This window comes from Artibeus jamaicensis, unplaced genomic scaffold, assembly GCF_021234435.1.
Source record: "Artibeus jamaicensis isolate MK-2021 breed Jamaican fruit bat unplaced genomic scaffold, CSHL_Jam_final contig_311, whole genome shotgun sequence".
Classification (NCBI taxonomy): domain Eukaryota; kingdom Metazoa; phylum Chordata; class Mammalia; order Chiroptera; family Phyllostomidae; genus Artibeus; species Artibeus jamaicensis.
In genome coordinates this window covers 10,267,661-10,286,053 of record NW_026521717.1, presented here as the reverse complement: position 1 = coordinate 10,286,053, position 18,393 = coordinate 10,267,661, and the positions used below count along the sequence as shown (strand labels likewise).

At 36.2% G+C, this 18,393-nt stretch overlaps 1 protein-coding gene across 5 annotated transcripts in view; it reads right to left on the bottom strand.

Moving 5' to 3' along the window:
* Positions 1 to 18,393, bottom strand: part of GLI3 (GLI family zinc finger 3) — a 318,015-nt gene that overhangs the window by 121,845 nt on the left and 177,777 nt on the right. For all 5 annotated transcript variants that reach the window (XM_053662976.1, XM_037132127.2, XM_053662978.1 and 2 more), the window contains one exon: positions 9,193 to 9,298. In XM_053662976.1, coding sequence (XP_053518951.1) covers positions 9,193 to 9,298 — 106 coding nt within the window. The remainder of the gene's footprint in view (positions 1 to 9,192; positions 9,299 to 18,393) is intronic.

Below are 18,393 nucleotides of genomic sequence, written 5' to 3'. Positions count from 1 at the left end.
GATTTTGTTCTGGAGGAGCCAGAGATCACTTTGAATAGAGGCATGAAGCATTTTAGTAAACTGGGAATGCTTTCTTTGGATTGTCTTAAATGTAAATCATATCCAAGCAACACAATTTGGTGATTTGTTTTGTAAATGAGGCAGATCATTTAACTGCCAGTGCCTCTGCCAGTCCCCCCACCCCCATATAATAGAAACACTGTTCACTTCTGATGAATTTGGTAATATTTGGATATCATCTGAATATACTTAAAAGAATAGTGGGGGTTCTCCAGTTAGTGCCTAACTCAATAATTTTCAACCTATTTCATTTTATAGCACACGTAAATTACTAAAATTCCACAGCACACCAAAAAATGTATTTTTGCTGATTTGACGAACAAAAACAGGTATAATTTTGATTCATTCACACAGGACAGCTATTGTATTGGCTCTCATCATTTTTCTTATTGGACAATCTAAGGGAAAAGAAGTCAGTGCTCCTAACTAAATAGTCAGATATTGCATGTTTTAAAAATTCTTGTGGCACACTGGTTGGAAATTACTGGCCTAACTCATTCCCAGGGAGCACAAGAAACATTCTAACCTGGTCTGGCCCCAGGGATGACCTAATACGTTAAATTAGCATAACTGACCTCAGGCAGAGTTCTTACTACCTGAGAGTGACCTTAGGCTCCCAGGGAACAATTCACAGGTATGACTACAGCTGAGAGACTCTCACAGGTAAACCTTTAAAAGACTGCCTTCAGTTGCAACTGTATACACAACTCATTATGGCATCAGTTTAGATTTTTTAGACAGAAGCTAAGCTTCCTATTCCCTATAGTGGCCTCAACTGTGAACTTTTTAATGGATCTGTAATCTCTCTGCAGCTGTATGAGGTTTTAAATATCTATAACTTATAAATATGTGAGATGACGCATGACCCCAAGTATTAGGTGATTAAACTTTAGAAAAATCTATGACTTTAGATTACAGACCTTTATTTTTTATTACTCACCCGTCACTTCTTACTTTTCTTTCTGTATTTTTTCTCCCTACTTTGTGTGTGTGCATTATGTGTTTGTGCATGTAAAAAGAGAGAAAGCCAGAGGTGCAGTACATAAATGCAACATTACACATGATGTTTTTTAACACAGAGTTGAAAATTCATGCAATGTCACCAATTCAGCTAGGTTAATAAAGGAGGTAAACATGGAACCCTTAAGCCATTTAACTTGTTAACTTTTATCCAACTGCAATACACTGATTCCCAATATTGTTCTGATTTCTTTTACAAAGATTGCAATAAAACTAAAAATGGTAAATACTTTTTTTTCAAATTTCTTTTCTATAGTTGTCAATACTGTACAAAAACATCCCTACTTAGGACTAAGAGAATGACTTCCAAAAAGTACCTCTCTCCTGCTATTTCCTTTTAATATGCTTTGTTTGCTTGGTCACCAAATATGCAAGACTGTAGCTAACCTGTTACTTAGGCTTCAGAAAGTTAGGAAGTAGTTTACTGGAAACAAATCCCCTAGCATTTTATTTTTTGATGTGTGAATTTCACTGTGGGCAGGGGTGGGGATGCAACAATAACAAAAAGGAATGAATGACAGGCAGCCCTGTGTCACTGACTTTTGTTCTTCTGGGACAAGGTCTGAAATGAACATAATGCTGTGCAGCTAGAGCAAATGGCACATGTTTGTTTAAATGGAAAAATTGGGCTCTGTTACCTAAGTGAAGGAGAGCTGGCCACATAAGAAGAGCTGCAGGTAGCTTCAGTTTGGGTGGTATCCATCATATAACCTAACCTGAAAGTACCTTCCAGTTGGGGCAAATTCTGTTAAAGTTCAGTTTTTCAAACACATATTTTAAAAAATAAATAAAATGATGGCAGTATATTTCTACTTTCTTTGAAGCCAGGCTTAACATGAGTACAATAAGTAGAAGCATTGTACTCAAAGAAAAAAAGTCTGTTACAATCCAGTACCCGCCAGGCACATGCAACAGATTTGACAGCAGGCTCTATAAAGCCAGAGGCTTCTAGTTTGGTGCCCCTGAATACCGTCAGTCACTATCTGCTCCCAGCCTGACTGCTGAGAGCAGCATGAACACAGGAATTTTAGCCAAGAAGCTGGAGCTCAGACTCCGGATATGCACTGAACCAGGGCCTACTTTCTCTGTAACTGGTGACCAAATTCAGTATTTCAGTCATTAGAAACTGCAAAAACAGAAATAAATATTATGTCCTTTGAGTACAATTAATTTGTTTCATGTTTCTTATGGCAAAATGATGTTTGTATTGGGTGATTTGGATTTATGTTGCTAGCTCATTAAAATGTTTCAAGTTTAGAAATTGTAACTTACTATTTGTACAGCAAACTAAGGGTATAATTCATCTAAGGTAATCCTTAAAAATTAGGCAGACTTTACATTTCTTCAGTTTATCATGAGAAACAGTAATCAAAATAAATATGTTTTGGGGGGTCTAACATAATATGCAATAAAAATTTGAGGAATAAAAGAGCTTAAAAGTAGAAAATATAATATGAATAAAGTGTTAATTGCTCATGAGAAAAAATAAGGCAAAGTAAGTGCAAAAGAGCAAGCTGGAAAAGGGGATATTATCTTACATCAGGGGTTGGCAAACTTTATATTTTAGGCTTTGTGAGCCATATTCTGTGTGTCAACTACTCTGCCCTTGATTACTAAGGCTGCCATAGACAATAATAAACAAGTGGGAATCACTGTGTTCCAATAAAACTTTATTAACAAAAACAAGCCATGTCTTAGGCCAGAGTTTGGCAACCTCTATTCATTAGATGGTTCTTCATAGAAGACCTCTCAGGTCAGGGAAATGTATGATGTGAGGGAGCAAGCTATGGATCTGAGGGAAGAAGGGTCCAGGTAGATGTATGCTGTTATCTAGACCCAAATGGCTTGCAACCTACTGAGTAAACTGCTGTAATCATTGATCTTTACCCATATTTTAACTTGGTCATCTCAAATGTGATTAAATATTATTCAATATTCTACCAAGTTGATGAATCACAATTTTACCAAACCATTCCCTGTAGCTAGGTATATAAATTGTCTAGTTATTTGATGTCAGAAATTCTACAGCAGCAAACAATGATGTATGTCTGATTGTTTGGCTACAGAAAGGCTTATTAGGTAAAAACCTTTCTATAGCTCCTCTCCACACTGCCATATCTATCAATACCTTAGAAATTTGCAGAAGAAACTGACAGGCACTAACTATCCCAGAAAACTTCCTATAATGTGTTATTGGAATTCCTTGTGCTCATCCAGAAAGTAGAAACTAGAGAAGCAAAGTCTGCGATGTTCATTTTTACCAGCAGAATACGGAAGCCAAGAGCAAGAGGTATAACATCTGATGCCTGGGTTAAAATAATGGCACAATCTACTCCTACATTGTGTAACATCCCTATATCAGGACTTCCATGTCTTTACAATGATGTTAGTAATAATAACCCCATCATAAGGTTGCTATAAATATTATATAATTATGTAAAATCTCTAAAATTGTGCCTAGCCCATAGTAAGCACTCAAAAATGTCACATCACAGCTATAATAACTAATATTTCTTTTTTGTGTTAATTGTTTATTCATTTCTTTTTTTCTCTTACCATTTATTTCATTTCCATGTGAGGAAGCCAGAAAGCACCAATAGATGTACATTAAATGGTATCCTGCTTTACAACCAGTAACTGATTTCATATTTGGTAATGGAGAGCATCCGACACTGTAATAGGTACTTTTAGTATTACCTTAGGTAGTAATCAAGCTTTTGATTTTGAGTCTTAAGTATACTAGCTTTATTGGCTTAAAGTGACACATTCCAGCAAAAGTAAACAAACAAAAGAAAAGAAAGACACTGACAGTCATCCTGCAGTGGCCTAAAAAACAACAGCCCATTAGTATCATTAAAAATGATATTTATTCAGGAACTGCTATATGTAAGGCATGGATTTGGCCTAGTAAATGCAAACATATACACAGATGGCCTTTGCTCTCAAGAGATATAATCTAGTTCATTTTTTTCTTTTGGGGGGAAGTAGAGGGGTTTATACAGCATTAGATACAGTATTTGATGTAATCTGGTTATACAATTACACTTTACCAGTCTTAATAATGTTTATGGTAGTGCACAAACACTGGGAAAAATTTCCTATGTTAATTTTAAATTTTAGTTAAAATATTCCAAACTAATTATGCTCCCAAATACAAATGCAAGATTCTGCTCATCTCTGCATTTTACTGGAGGCTTCTCTGGGAATGAAATGAGAGAAATCACTATATCACTATTATGCATTATGAGACCATCACAAAGTTTTAAGTGGGTGGCTGGATTGAAGGCTGCCTTTGAATATATTATATGAGCTCCCAATAAGCATAGAACCTAGTACATGCAAGATGCTGGATCCAGGGAAGGAAGAAAAAAAAAGGGAGGAAACTGAATAGTAGTCCTGGTCATCTACTTACCCTTTCTTTCTCTAAGCTTTTACCATAATGATACATCTTTTCTTAAAGCTTTTTCTCTCTGGAAAAAAATATATTTATTCATAATCCAAACTTGTCACTCATCTCTCTGCTCTTATTTCCAAAAGGCAGTCATAATCATGGGGGAGAAGCCTTACTATTTCCAATGCACTCTATTTCACAGCTAATATTAATGATCTACTGTGAACTAAGTCTTCTTCTCCCCAGGAGCCAAGAAGTGAACCACTTTTACCAGGAAGAACAGCTCTTCTTACTTAGGTAGAATAATTTCAGTAAGTCAGGCAGCCTTGGAAAGAACCACATTGACTCAACTAGAGAAAGAAAGAGCTGCCAAGTAGAATAGAACATGAATGCCATTCCTCTAAGAGAAAAAAGATGAAGCTGGTTTTATACAATGAATTAGTACAGTGGATGGTGACATGTGCCAGCTGCCTGTGAGTGCTAGCTTCACCTGCAGCTTAGGATACAGTACTGTTCACATCCACAGCATGAGATGAGGGCAGCTCTCAGCTCAACTGGCAAGGTATGTGGGGCTTGAATTACTATAATGGATTAGTAACTAAGGAGCTTGCTTCGCAAAATGAATTGGAGAGCTCATATGAAGAAAACAGACATTCCAAAATTCAATTCATATTGGTCCATAAATGAGAAAACTTTGCCTCTAAAAAGTTGTATGTAAAAAATTTTTCCCAAGTGAAAATCCCAAATAAATGTTGAATTTACAACTTTATTTTAGGTCTTTACAAATATACTATATCTGTTTTTTAAGAAGAAGCATGTTTATATCAGTTCAAACACTAAATTTTAAACACAAACACATACTCAAAATGCAAAAGAAAGAATCCTTTCTTCATTAGTGTGAAAGTGGTCACTTGAAAATACAGTGTATTCTGGGAAAGGAGGTTATAATATTTTAACTGTCTAAATTTCCAAGTGAAATTTTAAAACAGATAGTAATTTTTAGCCTACAGCATCACCCATTCCCATAGAATAAAATACTGCCTCCTGAAGCTATGCGAATAAACAATGCAAAGTATGAAATATAGAGAAGACCACCAACAAGGAAAAATATTCGCATAAAATTACTGCCTAGACTATGTGAATATAGATTTGTTTTGTCATTAAGGCTCCAAATAATCTCAGAAATATAATAAAATGTATTCAATGATATTTTTCTAAAACACTAATATATTTTCTATATGGCTCAATAAAACATCAAATATGTAGTCAAAGCAAATTATTCGAGAGAGCATAAGTCCTGATGACTTCAGTAGAGAATAACTTTCAGGAAAAAAGGAAAAGTTCCTCATGTAAAGTGTATAAATATTCAAATTGCTTGAATTAAATAAATAAGCAATGCAGGAAGTATATATTTTACGTGACAATCTTCATGTGACAGCTCAGAGAAAGACAATACTCCCTGTCCTACTTATCAATTCTGGATCTCAATGAATAATTTTAGTTAAGAAAGGAAACACTAATAAATTTCAATATTATTGTCAGTACTATATTTGAGGAAAATTAAGATTCTATACTCTTATCTACACTGCCTAACCATAAATCGTGGAATAACGCTGAGAATAAGTAGGGTAATCTAAAGGCATTCTGTTTAACACACTGGGCTCTTTAACATAAACTGACATATTTCTGCACATATTTATAAGGCTTCATGGCTATTATTAGGCTGTAACTGCAGTTATTCTAACATCTAATAAGCCATGGTTGAAAAAACAAAGGCAGGTTAATTTGTGATTTCCTTGACTCATTCAGAGGCAAATTAAGTGTCAAACAGCTAATAAAGAACATATTTCATTTTATGAGATTTTAATTTAATTCTGCACTGTATCATTGATGCCTTAATACAAGGTGGTTTATCTAAAAATAAGATCAATTTATAAACCTTTCAACAGAATCTTTAATGATAATATATGATACCATGATTGCAGTGCCTACCATCCTTCCAAAGATCTGTGAGCATTTCCATTGTCAACATAAATCCTGTTTTCAAGACTTATGATTTAATCTTTAAAGTTAGCACCAGAACAATTATGTATACTAAATAATCAGAATACCCACAAATTTTGTCTTCCTATAATTAAAAACATTTATTGTAAAAGCTTAGATCTCATTTTCTGTAATATAATTATGTGGCAAGAATTTTGGAATTCAATAATGTGATTCCAGCTCTGTGACTGCTTGTCCACTGTCTACCATACTGGACAACTTGGGTATCCCCCAAACACCTTCTACAAAGAGCCTGGACAAATGCTGGGCGCTGTCCCCAAAACTAACAGAGGTGATGACCACTAAACAATAAATAACCAGGCAAGACCCCACTACAATAACCTCAGTACAATAAAGGCACACACAAGATACTTTGAGGAACAGCCAGCCAGCAAAGGTGAGGTTTTAAGGGTTGAAGAGTTTAAACAGGACCTTGCCATAAAGAGTCAGAAGATCACTGAGGGCAATGCAGAGAAAACAGCATGTTATAAAGGCACAGAGGGGTGGCTTCTGCTGGTTCTCAGAGCCTTCTTTATCAACTCAGTGTCTCCAGACAGGACCCTGCTAGGTCACAGACACCCTCACAGACACCCACTCTCACCACACTCTGTGCCCAGAGTGACATTTCACCTCAGAATCTTCCAGTACTCTTTTTTTTTAAATTTTTATTTATTTATTTTTAGAAGGGAAGAGAAGGAGAGAAATATCAATGTATGGTTGCTTCTGGTGCATCCCCTGCTGGGAACTGGCCTGCAACCCAGGCACATGCCCTGACTGGGAATCAAACCTCGATCTTTTGGTTTACAGGCCCGTGCTCAATCCACTGAGCTACACCAGCCAGGGCTTCCGGTACTCTTTTGAGGCTCGGTATTATCTATAAGCCTTACATTATGAATCTTTGGAGGACAATTTAGTCAACTTTGCTAAAGTATCCTAAAGCTTGGCTGGAAACGCAGCAAGCACTAAAAACTGTAAAAATCCTAGCTCAACAGTCCTATCTGAAATGCAGCCCCTCGCCCCAGGATTCTCCAAATTCAAATTATCTTGTGGTATTTTTATCACTAGCGAACTAATACTACAGGCACAGCAATCAGGGACTAAGACACATTGTGTGGACTCTATTAGGGCTTGCTATTGTTAAATTCTGCCAAAAAGAACCAAATACTTGAGATTTTTACAAATAAATTCATATTTGAATTTAATTATAAGGCAAACAATATAATGAACCCAGAGGCACTAGTTCTTCAATCACATAAAATCATTTTTTTGAAATTTCTCTAACATGACTTTGAAAGAGTGAAAAACTCTCGAAATTCCATTAAAAAACTGATTTAAATTAACTACATCACCACATGGAATCTGAGAGAATCAGCCATGCAAAACCTCTGTGTAATGGGTGAATTACATTGCAAGTTTAAGCAAGAATTTGGAATTTCCTTCCCCCTTGGTTTATTTGAGTATATTTTTAGCAGGCTTTAGAACCCTGGAAATACTTGCGTTCCAGTGAAAAGTGAGAAAATAAGTTACAAGTTTCTGTATCTCTCTCTCTCTATAAATACCCACTTCTCCTATAGTTTTTATAGAAGTTTGCAACACAGATTTATTACTTACCTCCAGGCAAATTTGCTCTGAAATTACAATTTAGTAATGGAAGATGGATCCAAAAAACTGTTGGTAAAATATTATATGTGTACTTGGGCATGTAGTTAGGGTTATTAATATCAATTAATTCTGTTCACAGAGGAGGACCTGTTTTAGAACAACTTCATTTTTCTTTGGCATATATGTAATTACACAGCTATAACTAATAGCCATGGAGATGCAATCTACCATCTAAATAACCAGCATTATTCTTCAAAGTATTATTTATACTTTTCTCGCTTTACTGTCTCAGAATGAAGGGTGATTACTAGATATGACTAAATGTGTGTGTGTGTGTATCCATTTGTAAGGGGCAGCCCTTCTCAGTAAGTGGTTCTAGTTATTATAGAATATGACAGTTTTCTGAACAATACTACAAATACACACAGACACAGGCATACATACAAATATTTTAGTTCGCAAGTCCACTATTCTTTTTCACAAAAACTGAGTAAGATAATATTTATTTCCACAAGATTTTCTTTTTCCTTTTCTAATATATGTTATCAACACCATTCTTTCCTTTTATCTTTAAGTCCTCAATCACACTTGCCATTTTGTTTGGGTGACATTCTCATCAATCAAATAACTATTGGAGTACACACCACAGGGGCTATGAAAATTTACCATAGAAATTTCATTACAATTCATGTGATACCTAGGACAGGACTTTGACATAACAAAAAGTTTGGCACCAAAAACTTCACATTCATTCTAAAGCAAATACGTATTTTGTATGGTAACCTTCCATTAGTCCTCTATGTTTTAATTTAGTACTTACAGCCCACAGAACACATGTCAGCAAAATATATAGGAAGACTTACCAGCCTCCTAGTATGACGGGCATTTTTCAGGAAGTGTTGGCAATTTGTTTCAGTGGGTCCAGGTATAGATAGGCTTGCTGTATTTCAAAAGTAAACCCTGTATTTCGCTCACATCTTCAATACATAATAGCCATGTTTGAAACAAAAAGTCCTGAGACAGTAAGAGCTGGTATTTTGTTTTGTTTCATTACTAGGTCAAGTTTTAATACTTACACATGCAATGGAGGAATTGGAGATGGGTCGTAATGGTAACGCCCCTCATGATGTCTTGCATCGATTGGCACAGGAGGATGGAATGCGGGAAACAGGTGAGGAGGGTCTGAAAAAGAAAGTCCAATCTGTATAAAAGGAACACTTTGGAACAGAATTAATTCATGAAGCAACATTGCTATACTGTCTTCATGACTTAGGCGGAACCTACTTTAATAAATTGTGCTAGAACTCTTTAAAGTTCATTATGGAGCTTCGCGAGGTACTGCAGAAGAATGACCAAATCACTAACAGCTGCACCTGAGAAAGCAACCAAAACCCACACAGGAAAGTAAGAAGGGAAAACATATGAGCCTACCCTGAAAGAAAGGCTGGCCAGAATGAAAGGACTGAGTCACAAATCCAAAAGGAACAGATTACAAGACACTTTTAAAAAAAATTACTTTGTCGAGCATTTTAGATCAAAATGTAATATAAAAACTAGTTTCATTTTCCCATACCCATGATGTTTTTTAAGGGAAGAAGTCCTTTCTAAAGTCCCTGCTAGAATCTATAGCATACACAAACACCCTAAATACATATATCACACACAATGCATACTACCCACACCCTACAAACATACTACACATGTCCACCACACCCCACATACCAAACACACTACACACATACTTCGCATACAAATACCACACACCACATATCCCACACACCCCAATACCACATCACATACAACACATAGCACCCATGTACCACACAAACATACTACACATGCACAGCATACACAGTCTACATATACAAACCATACACCATAACTAAGCACATACCTCACACATATCCCACATACACACATAACACGCAACACATAGCCCCCATATACTCCACCAACACACTACACATGCACACCATAGTCTACATATACATACCACACCACATACAAGCACATACCCCACATTCATCCCACATACCATGTATATACACCACAAACAACACATAGCTTCCACATACCAGACCCCACAGACACACCACATACACAACACATGCCAACACCCACATGCCCTATACCACACATTCACACACATACCATACCACACACAAATGCCTCCCACACAACATATGCCATATCAAACACACCACATGTACATACCATACCACATGCCAACATGCCCACACACAACACATACCAAACAACACACCCCAAATACCATACCACATATCACAAAGACCACACATACCACACACATCATACATACACTACATACACATAAGAAACATACATCTTTTATAATTTAAATGCATGCTTTCCTTCTTCTTGGCCTGGGTTATGCCTCCATAGTCCTAACGCTGGTGCAGCAAATGCATGGCTTGGCAGCATGAATGCTATGAGGCCTTGCTGCAGGAGAGAAGCTGACTTTCTCGGACTGACAAGGCATGATCTGGGGCAAACTGAGGAATTCCTACCCTTCAGCCCTAACATTCATCTTGGCCCCAGACCAGCCTCCCCTCCTGTTCTTCTCGGGCTGGTGTTGACCATTTCCTGAGTTCCCGTGTGCACACTTAGCTTAAAATAGTTCCTCTACCCCTGCTTACTTGTAGAAATTTATGCTGATTAACTCTTAAAATCTGAAAATGCTTTTTTTTCTTAAATAGTGATTCACTATATTTTATCATTAAAAGCATGAGTATTATTTTATAACTGGCGCTAAAGTTTTTCCCCAGTTTCAAGGACCAAATAAAAGAGTTCAAAACCTAGAAATGTGCCTCCACGGCTATTAAGTATGATGTTATGAAAACAACCAAACTTGATCTTCAATAGTACCTTCCACACATGGTCAAGCCTGCACATAGCCATCATGCTGCTACTGCTCATATACCGGCAACCCCAAAATTGATATATATACCAACCTGCCTCTGAAGGACTTTGAGCCATTTCTACAAGTCTGAAGATCTGCCTAGACCTGAGGGGAGCAGGAAGTACAGGCAATTCCTAGAAATGCACTGAGCATAAGTTCTGAGTGATGGCTGCAAGAAACAACACAGAACCTTGTGCAGGGTATATGGCTGGGGGGTTACTGTGCTAAACACAGACAAGGGTGTAACTAGTATTCCCCACTAGGAAGTTCCTTAAATCCTACTGGAGGATTATTATGTGTATATGTGTGGTGAATTCAGGTGATTCATTTCCCCCCTATATATTTCTCTTTTTTCTAAATCTTCGTAAGCATCTCTTAGAATATAAATAAAACAAACTTTTAAAATTATATATTTTTCTATTGTGTTTATTTTTTCCTTTGTGTTCCATATATAAGGGAAATCATATGATACTTGACTTTCTCTGGCTTCTTTTTATTTTTTATGACATTAAATACCCTCACATGAAATCAATAAAGATAATAGAAACAGACTCATATATGCAGAGAAGAGACTGACGGTTGCCAGATGGGAGGAGGTTTGGAGGGCTGAGTGAAAAAGATGAAGGAATTAAGAAGTACAAATTGGTAATTAAAGAATAGTTACAAGGATGTAGAGTATAGGGGAAAAGTCATTAACATTGTAATAACCATGTTTAGTGCCAGGTGGGTACCTGATATATTGGGGGAACCACTTTGTAAAGAATGTGAATGTCTAACTATGCTGTATACCTGAAGCTAATACAAAATAATATTGAATGTAAACTGTAAATGAAAAAATTCAAATAAATGTAAATAGAATTATATCTTATTTCTCTTGTTTTAAACTTTGCCCTCCCTTTAAGAATCTCATAATATAGTTATGAGGGGAAAATGAATGAAAAACTATTAACATAGCAAAGATAGAACTCAAACTGTGACTCCACCAGATTTAGAAAGCAAGAAAACTTTTGTGACTGGAAAAAGATTATTGTACTGCAAATGCCAATTACTCATGGTACTTTGTGCTTGTTGTAAGATAAAGCGGGGAAGGCAACCATCTTGGTATTGTCCTATCATTGTAGCTGTAATAGCATGATGTGTAATAATGCCGGAATTCAACAGGTGACAGCTCTGCTACCTTTACACATTTATAGAGTCCATCTGAAAAATATCAATCATATTTTCAGTGCATCACTTAAGACTCAGTAATATTAAAAGATGTCAAGAGTTTTTTTTTTTTTGTAATGGAAATCTGGATAATTGTAATGCCAAGTTTAAAAGCTTATCCACCACTGTTGTCAAATTCAGTGATCCACATAACTCAGTAATACTGTAAAGCCAAAATGTCCTACTTTATTTAACCATTTTCAATAAAAATCATTCATACTTATTTTAAAACAACATAAAATTAAATGGAGTAATCTTTTTCACTAGTTTGTAAGTCTGACACACACTCAGCAAATGTTTCCTGATTTTAAATCTTGAAATAGGCTTAAATGTACCAGATTCAATTCCAGAGTCAAGTAGATGGCCAGGATATATGGCTCTCCTTTCTCTTACTTTCCTTTTAGCAGCTGCTCATGTGAACATGCTTGCCTCCAGCAGACTTTAAATTTAACACATGCCATTTGCTCTTGGAAATAAGAAAAACACACCAGAATTTTGTGTAAATCAAGCATTCATAAGGTTTAACCCTCCTCTGAAACGCTTTTCCCATGTACCATTTTATGTGGCCATTTTGAGGTAAACTGTGACTATATCAGAGGTGGAAGATATTTTTATTTCCTTACTTCTTTGCTGTTGGCTATGTTCTGCACGATTAAATTCTCTCCACTGAGTAAGTGGGTATTAACTGTATCTGATTTTCCCTATGTGAGTGTACCTATGCATTGTGACAAAGCACAAATCAACATTTTTCAAACACAAAGAGCTCAAAATGTGTGGATTAATTTCATATTCAATATATGCCTCAAAGATTCATGAACTTACAATCATTATCTATTATATGAGTATTTATAATAAAGGTACATTGATTATGTACACAGGGGCAAAGACCAACCAGTTAATCCTATAAAATCAGGAGTATACCTAAGCATTATAAAACACTACTCCCCAAGAAAATCCTCTAATACTATCATGGATATTTAAAGGTGCTGCCATCTTTTCACTTAAGAAATTATTCTAACTGGATTTTAATTCACTGTCTCTCTCTCACCCTCTCTCCTTCTTTCAGAATGAAAGAGAAGATTACCAAGCATTGTGAAAACATGCGAGAGGAAAGTAAAACACAATTACTATAGTCATTTCTCACTGTTGTATGAGTTTTCTGAGTATAAAAGTTAATTCTCAGTGACAGTTTGTGATACATCTTATAGCACTCTTTGAATAGTGTTTACTAGTGTCCCAAGGAAATGTATACGCTATGGAATTAAGTTAAATAAACAACATAAATTTATGGTTATGATCTGACTTGACCAAAGACCCCTGGTTTTGGTTGAACAATTTTACTGTTTATATTTGTTTCCCTCTTTATTCGGTGTAAAATGACTTCTCTTAGATTAATGAAGTCTATACAATTATACCTTATGTCCGTTTTCAGTAACGATCACGTCTCTTAAGCCATTTTCTGAGAAAATGCAACAAAATAATACCTCTTCCAATTAAAGACACACTTTACTATAGCTTACTAGTATAAACAAACACTAAAAAGCAGAATGGAAATGCCTTTTAATATATGTGGCACCACATGACATTAATCCAAAGAAAAAGAAAAAAAGCTTAATCTTCAAACACCAAATGCTTTCCTTGCATCTTGGCTTGTCGTTTCTGTGTGGAAGGCCAGCCACGTATTCCACCTCAGGACCAAGAAACTGTCCCAAAAAACCTGCATGACAAGAACAGGCCCATGTCACCAGCAGCCACCATAATTATCCACCTCACAGTTTATTATTTGCACATGAGCAGTGCAGCTGTGGAGCATCATAACTCAAACATATGTGTAATAAGTCACCACACCACAGCCATCTCCTGTTCTGGCCTTTGACAAAACACCGCATGATGACTTTTCCAAACTCTAGTTAAAACTGCTGAAGCAGAAGGAAGTGCCACTAAACCCAGCTACCTCCTATTTATCATACAATTTCCTGACTGATGGTTTCACAAACCAGCTGCTAAGTGCTGTGTACTCTACTGTCAGCAAACTAACGCACTAAATGGAAGACAGGGAGAGTAATGTGCAGAACCAGTGGAATCAATTGTACTGAGGGAATTAAAATTCTACCAGGTGGGGTGAGTCTGTGGAGCAGTGGTACCCAGTCAACTGTACATATATATGGTTGCAAAGATGATTTATTACAGACTTATAAGAGGTTTGACTATTAGACCAAATTTCTCTACACTAAACTGAGATTTGAAGAGTGCATATCATCTGAGGCTTAAGCAGAACAGTCAACACCCTATAAATACATAATTGATTTGACATCTGTTTAAACTAAAATGCATAGTAAAAATATTTGTGTTGGGTACAGTTGTCAGTATTGGATTTCATGCTGCCTGTCACCATGCTGCACATTAATGATCTTGTTAGGAATGAGAGGCAGTGACTTTTAGGTCTCTTCATAATAGCCTGGGTTGATCATCAAACCTGTACCCAGAGAAAGACACTTGGAGATTTATTGTCACTTGCCTTATTCTGACAAGAAATAAGTATTAGTAACTCAGGCCATAAGATCTGATGTATGCCATTCTGGGACTCTTTTAATGTTTGAAATTTACATACAAATACTGTAGATTTAAAAAGAGCGATCAAAGTCAACTAAGTAAGTGCTCTGAAGAAGTAATGCACCAAGTATATTTGAGTGGCCTTAAAGTGCATAGGAAATAGCACAGGAGAACCCACAAGAGTAAACAGCACAAGTTCTCCTAGCTCATTTAAATACCAAAGTTGTCTATACACTGGCTTTGGACTTTATTCTAGACCAAACTAGAGATTATTTTTCCTGTCATTAGAGTCAGCCCTGTCTGTAAGAATGTCTAGTTCCCACATATTCACTTGCCTGTCATCACTAGAAACACTAAAACCCATTGTGGGCAAATCCACTATGCTAAAACCAAAGTAATTATCCAGCATTTTTCAAATAATAGGTCTCAAATGGGAAAGAAGGAGTACCAAGAGAGAGACCATTACCAGCCCAATGAGAGGATAGAGAGGTATCCCAGGCCTCTTCCTGCCTTGGGCATTTCAAGTCATTACCTTGGCACCTGGCAGACTTTTTCCATTTGGCTTGAGGGCGCTATCACCATGTGGACTGGCTCCAACACCTGGACTGACTCCCTCACTCACCCATCCTGCCCATTGACAGAAATATGTCTGTGGACAACACTGCACCAGAAAAAAGCTGATCTAGCCCCTCTGAAGATGACACCCAAGGACACCTGATCCATAATGTCTACATCAACAAGTTAGTCTGCGGCCCTTCTGGTCAGCTATGAGCAGACTGTGAGGAGTGGCACTTCACAGGGACCAGCTATGGACTTGATGGGCATCCTAGTGGAATCAGCCCAGGGGACACCTCAGAGAGCAAGAGGAACCCTCCTACTGGTCTTACAGGCATGTTGTGTAGAGTTGGAAATGTCTCTAGAGTCATCAGGGTGGATTGTTTTGCTTTTAAGACCCTCTGTAATATGAAGTATTAAGAAACTATACTTCTTCTAGCGCAATTTAGAAATCTCATAGGTGCCTTTCATTTTTTAAAAATCTATTTTTTTGTCACTTTATACCATGGCAGAGCCTTAACTTGGAGAGCATATGTTAGGGGAGAGATGCATAAACTGTTGTGACACAGGTTAGTTTTGGCAAATTAATTTTTCTTGGAACACTGATGTGCTCTTTTGTTCACATGATGCCTCTGGCTGTTTTCACGCTATGGCCCACGAAACCCACCATGTGTACCACCTGGCCCTTTACAGAAAACAATTTGACAAATGCTGTCCTAGCATATCACAATAAAATAATTTTCTGAAATTTTCACATTTCAGATAAAACATACATCATTCTTTATTTAGTAATATGTTGTTTATGAGTGATAACATTATATATGTAAAAACTCTATATGCCAATTTGTGTAGCTTAAAAATTGATACTTCTTTATAGAAGTATCCATACTAGTAATTATTCAGAAAAGGGGCACTTACTCTGATTTTTAGCAAAAACATATCCTAAATAAATTCTAAGGTAAGAATGATAACTGTTGAAACTGATTACAAACCTAACAAATAATTGCATTAATCACTTAACATTCACAAGCTTTAATTTCCTTCTAACTTAAGTAAAATATATACACAATTACATAAAAAGCTAATTAACAACGAAAGCTATGCTACTTCTAGAACCCAATAATTTTTTAGTTGTGGCGAGTGACTGACAATTCTGACTCCAGGGGCATTCTCCACTACTCTAATAGCCATCTTGCTGTCATGTATTCTGTGCAAGCATGTAGGCATAGTAAACTCATTTAATTAATATTTTAGACCTAAATGCTAACCCAGCACTATAGTGTGGTCATAACAAAAATAAATATGTGTTTCCACAAGAAAATGACAGAGTTCTCTGCAAGTTCTCAGTGGCAGAAACTGACCACATTTATCTACTAGCTGACCACGAAATCCTTCCATTCAGTCTCTGGAATGTATCTTGTTTATAATCACAAATATATGTACCCATGGCATTTTTGTTGTTTCTAGCTTTCCTGTCAGTATGATGAGTGAAAAAGAAATTCAACAGAAGGAAAGGAAGCATAAGAAGAAATGAGATTTACAATCGTTATACCCCAAATGCAAAACTAAGGGAAATCACATGAAAACATATAAGGAATCACTACATTTAAAAGTGTCAAGTCTTTAAATACATTAATGGTGTATTTTCAGTGACAATAAGTAACCCTGAAAATTAAAAATGAAAATTGGATACTGGTAAGAAATTCTTATATCTACAATCATGATTTTGTATGGCACAATTTAAAATCTAAATTTATACTTTCAAAAACATAATTAGGATTCCTAATGCTGATAAAATGAAAGGAGAAAATGAAATGTTTCCAGAAAAAGCATTTCAGATTTAAAAGTATCTTCGACTTAATTGCAAAAGTTTTGGAGACATAATGGACTCAGAAAGTTATCTGGTTTAGTTAGTAAACTAACCATTAATCAACAAAGATGAGGTCTAGAAGGATACAACTAGAAGTTGTATCCTATCCAAAATAAATCTATCCAAAGAGTTTCCAAATTCTTTTTCAATGCTGCAAAATCAGGTAGCAAAATGTGAAAGCAAAAGAATACAAAGCATTACATTTTATAAAGTCCATGTACATTACCTCATGGGCAATGACAATCCTAAAATCATCATTTTCAAAGCTTTATTATTATTCCCCCATGTCTTGTTTCTCATTATTCCCTATATTACCGCAATCCTGAGAACTTAGAAGGGAAAATTCCATTTGCTCAGAAAAGCTAAATGATCTACGTAAAGTCACATAAACAAGGCTTTGTGGTTCAAGTTGGTTCCACTACCAGGGCACCTTGGAGGTGCACTTCTAATGCCTTTCCTATTAAGGGGTAATATTCCAGGTATGATCCCATCCCCATCCCAGTCCTGCTTCTGAAGCAGGAACACAAACCCAGACCACCTTGATAAAGAATGACTGGGCTCAGAGATTCAGAATATCAGGGGAGTTCACCTTTGTCTTCAGAGTTCCTCAGCAGAGATTGCTGCCACTACTCTGAGAGCCACTCATCCAGTTCACCTTGGGAAATATTCCAGAGGCACTGGAAAACCAGCAGAGACCATACAAGTGTGCTGGTTGGCATAATTTTGTAGCCAATAATAAATGAATGAAGCACATATTCATTTTGCTCAAAATCGGGCAAGAAGCTGTTAGAAAGTAGGTTACTGATTCTCTTTCCCACTTCCATCTCCCCCACAACATTTGTAGTTTCAGTCAATCAACAATTAAGTATCTTCCAAGGTTTTCCCACTTAATGGTAATTAACAATAATATTAAAAAAAACAATCATGAGTATAATTATAATAGTTCCCCTTATCCCCTGTGTATACATTCCAATGCTCCCAGTGAATGCCTGAAATCAGATAGTACAGAACCCTATACCTAGTATATTATGTTTTTTCCTATTCACACATACCAATGATAACATTTAATTTATAAATGAGGCACAGTGATTAACAATAACTAATAATAAAATAGGACGATTATAACATTATAGAAATGTTATGTGAATGTGGTCCTTCTCTTAAAATATCATA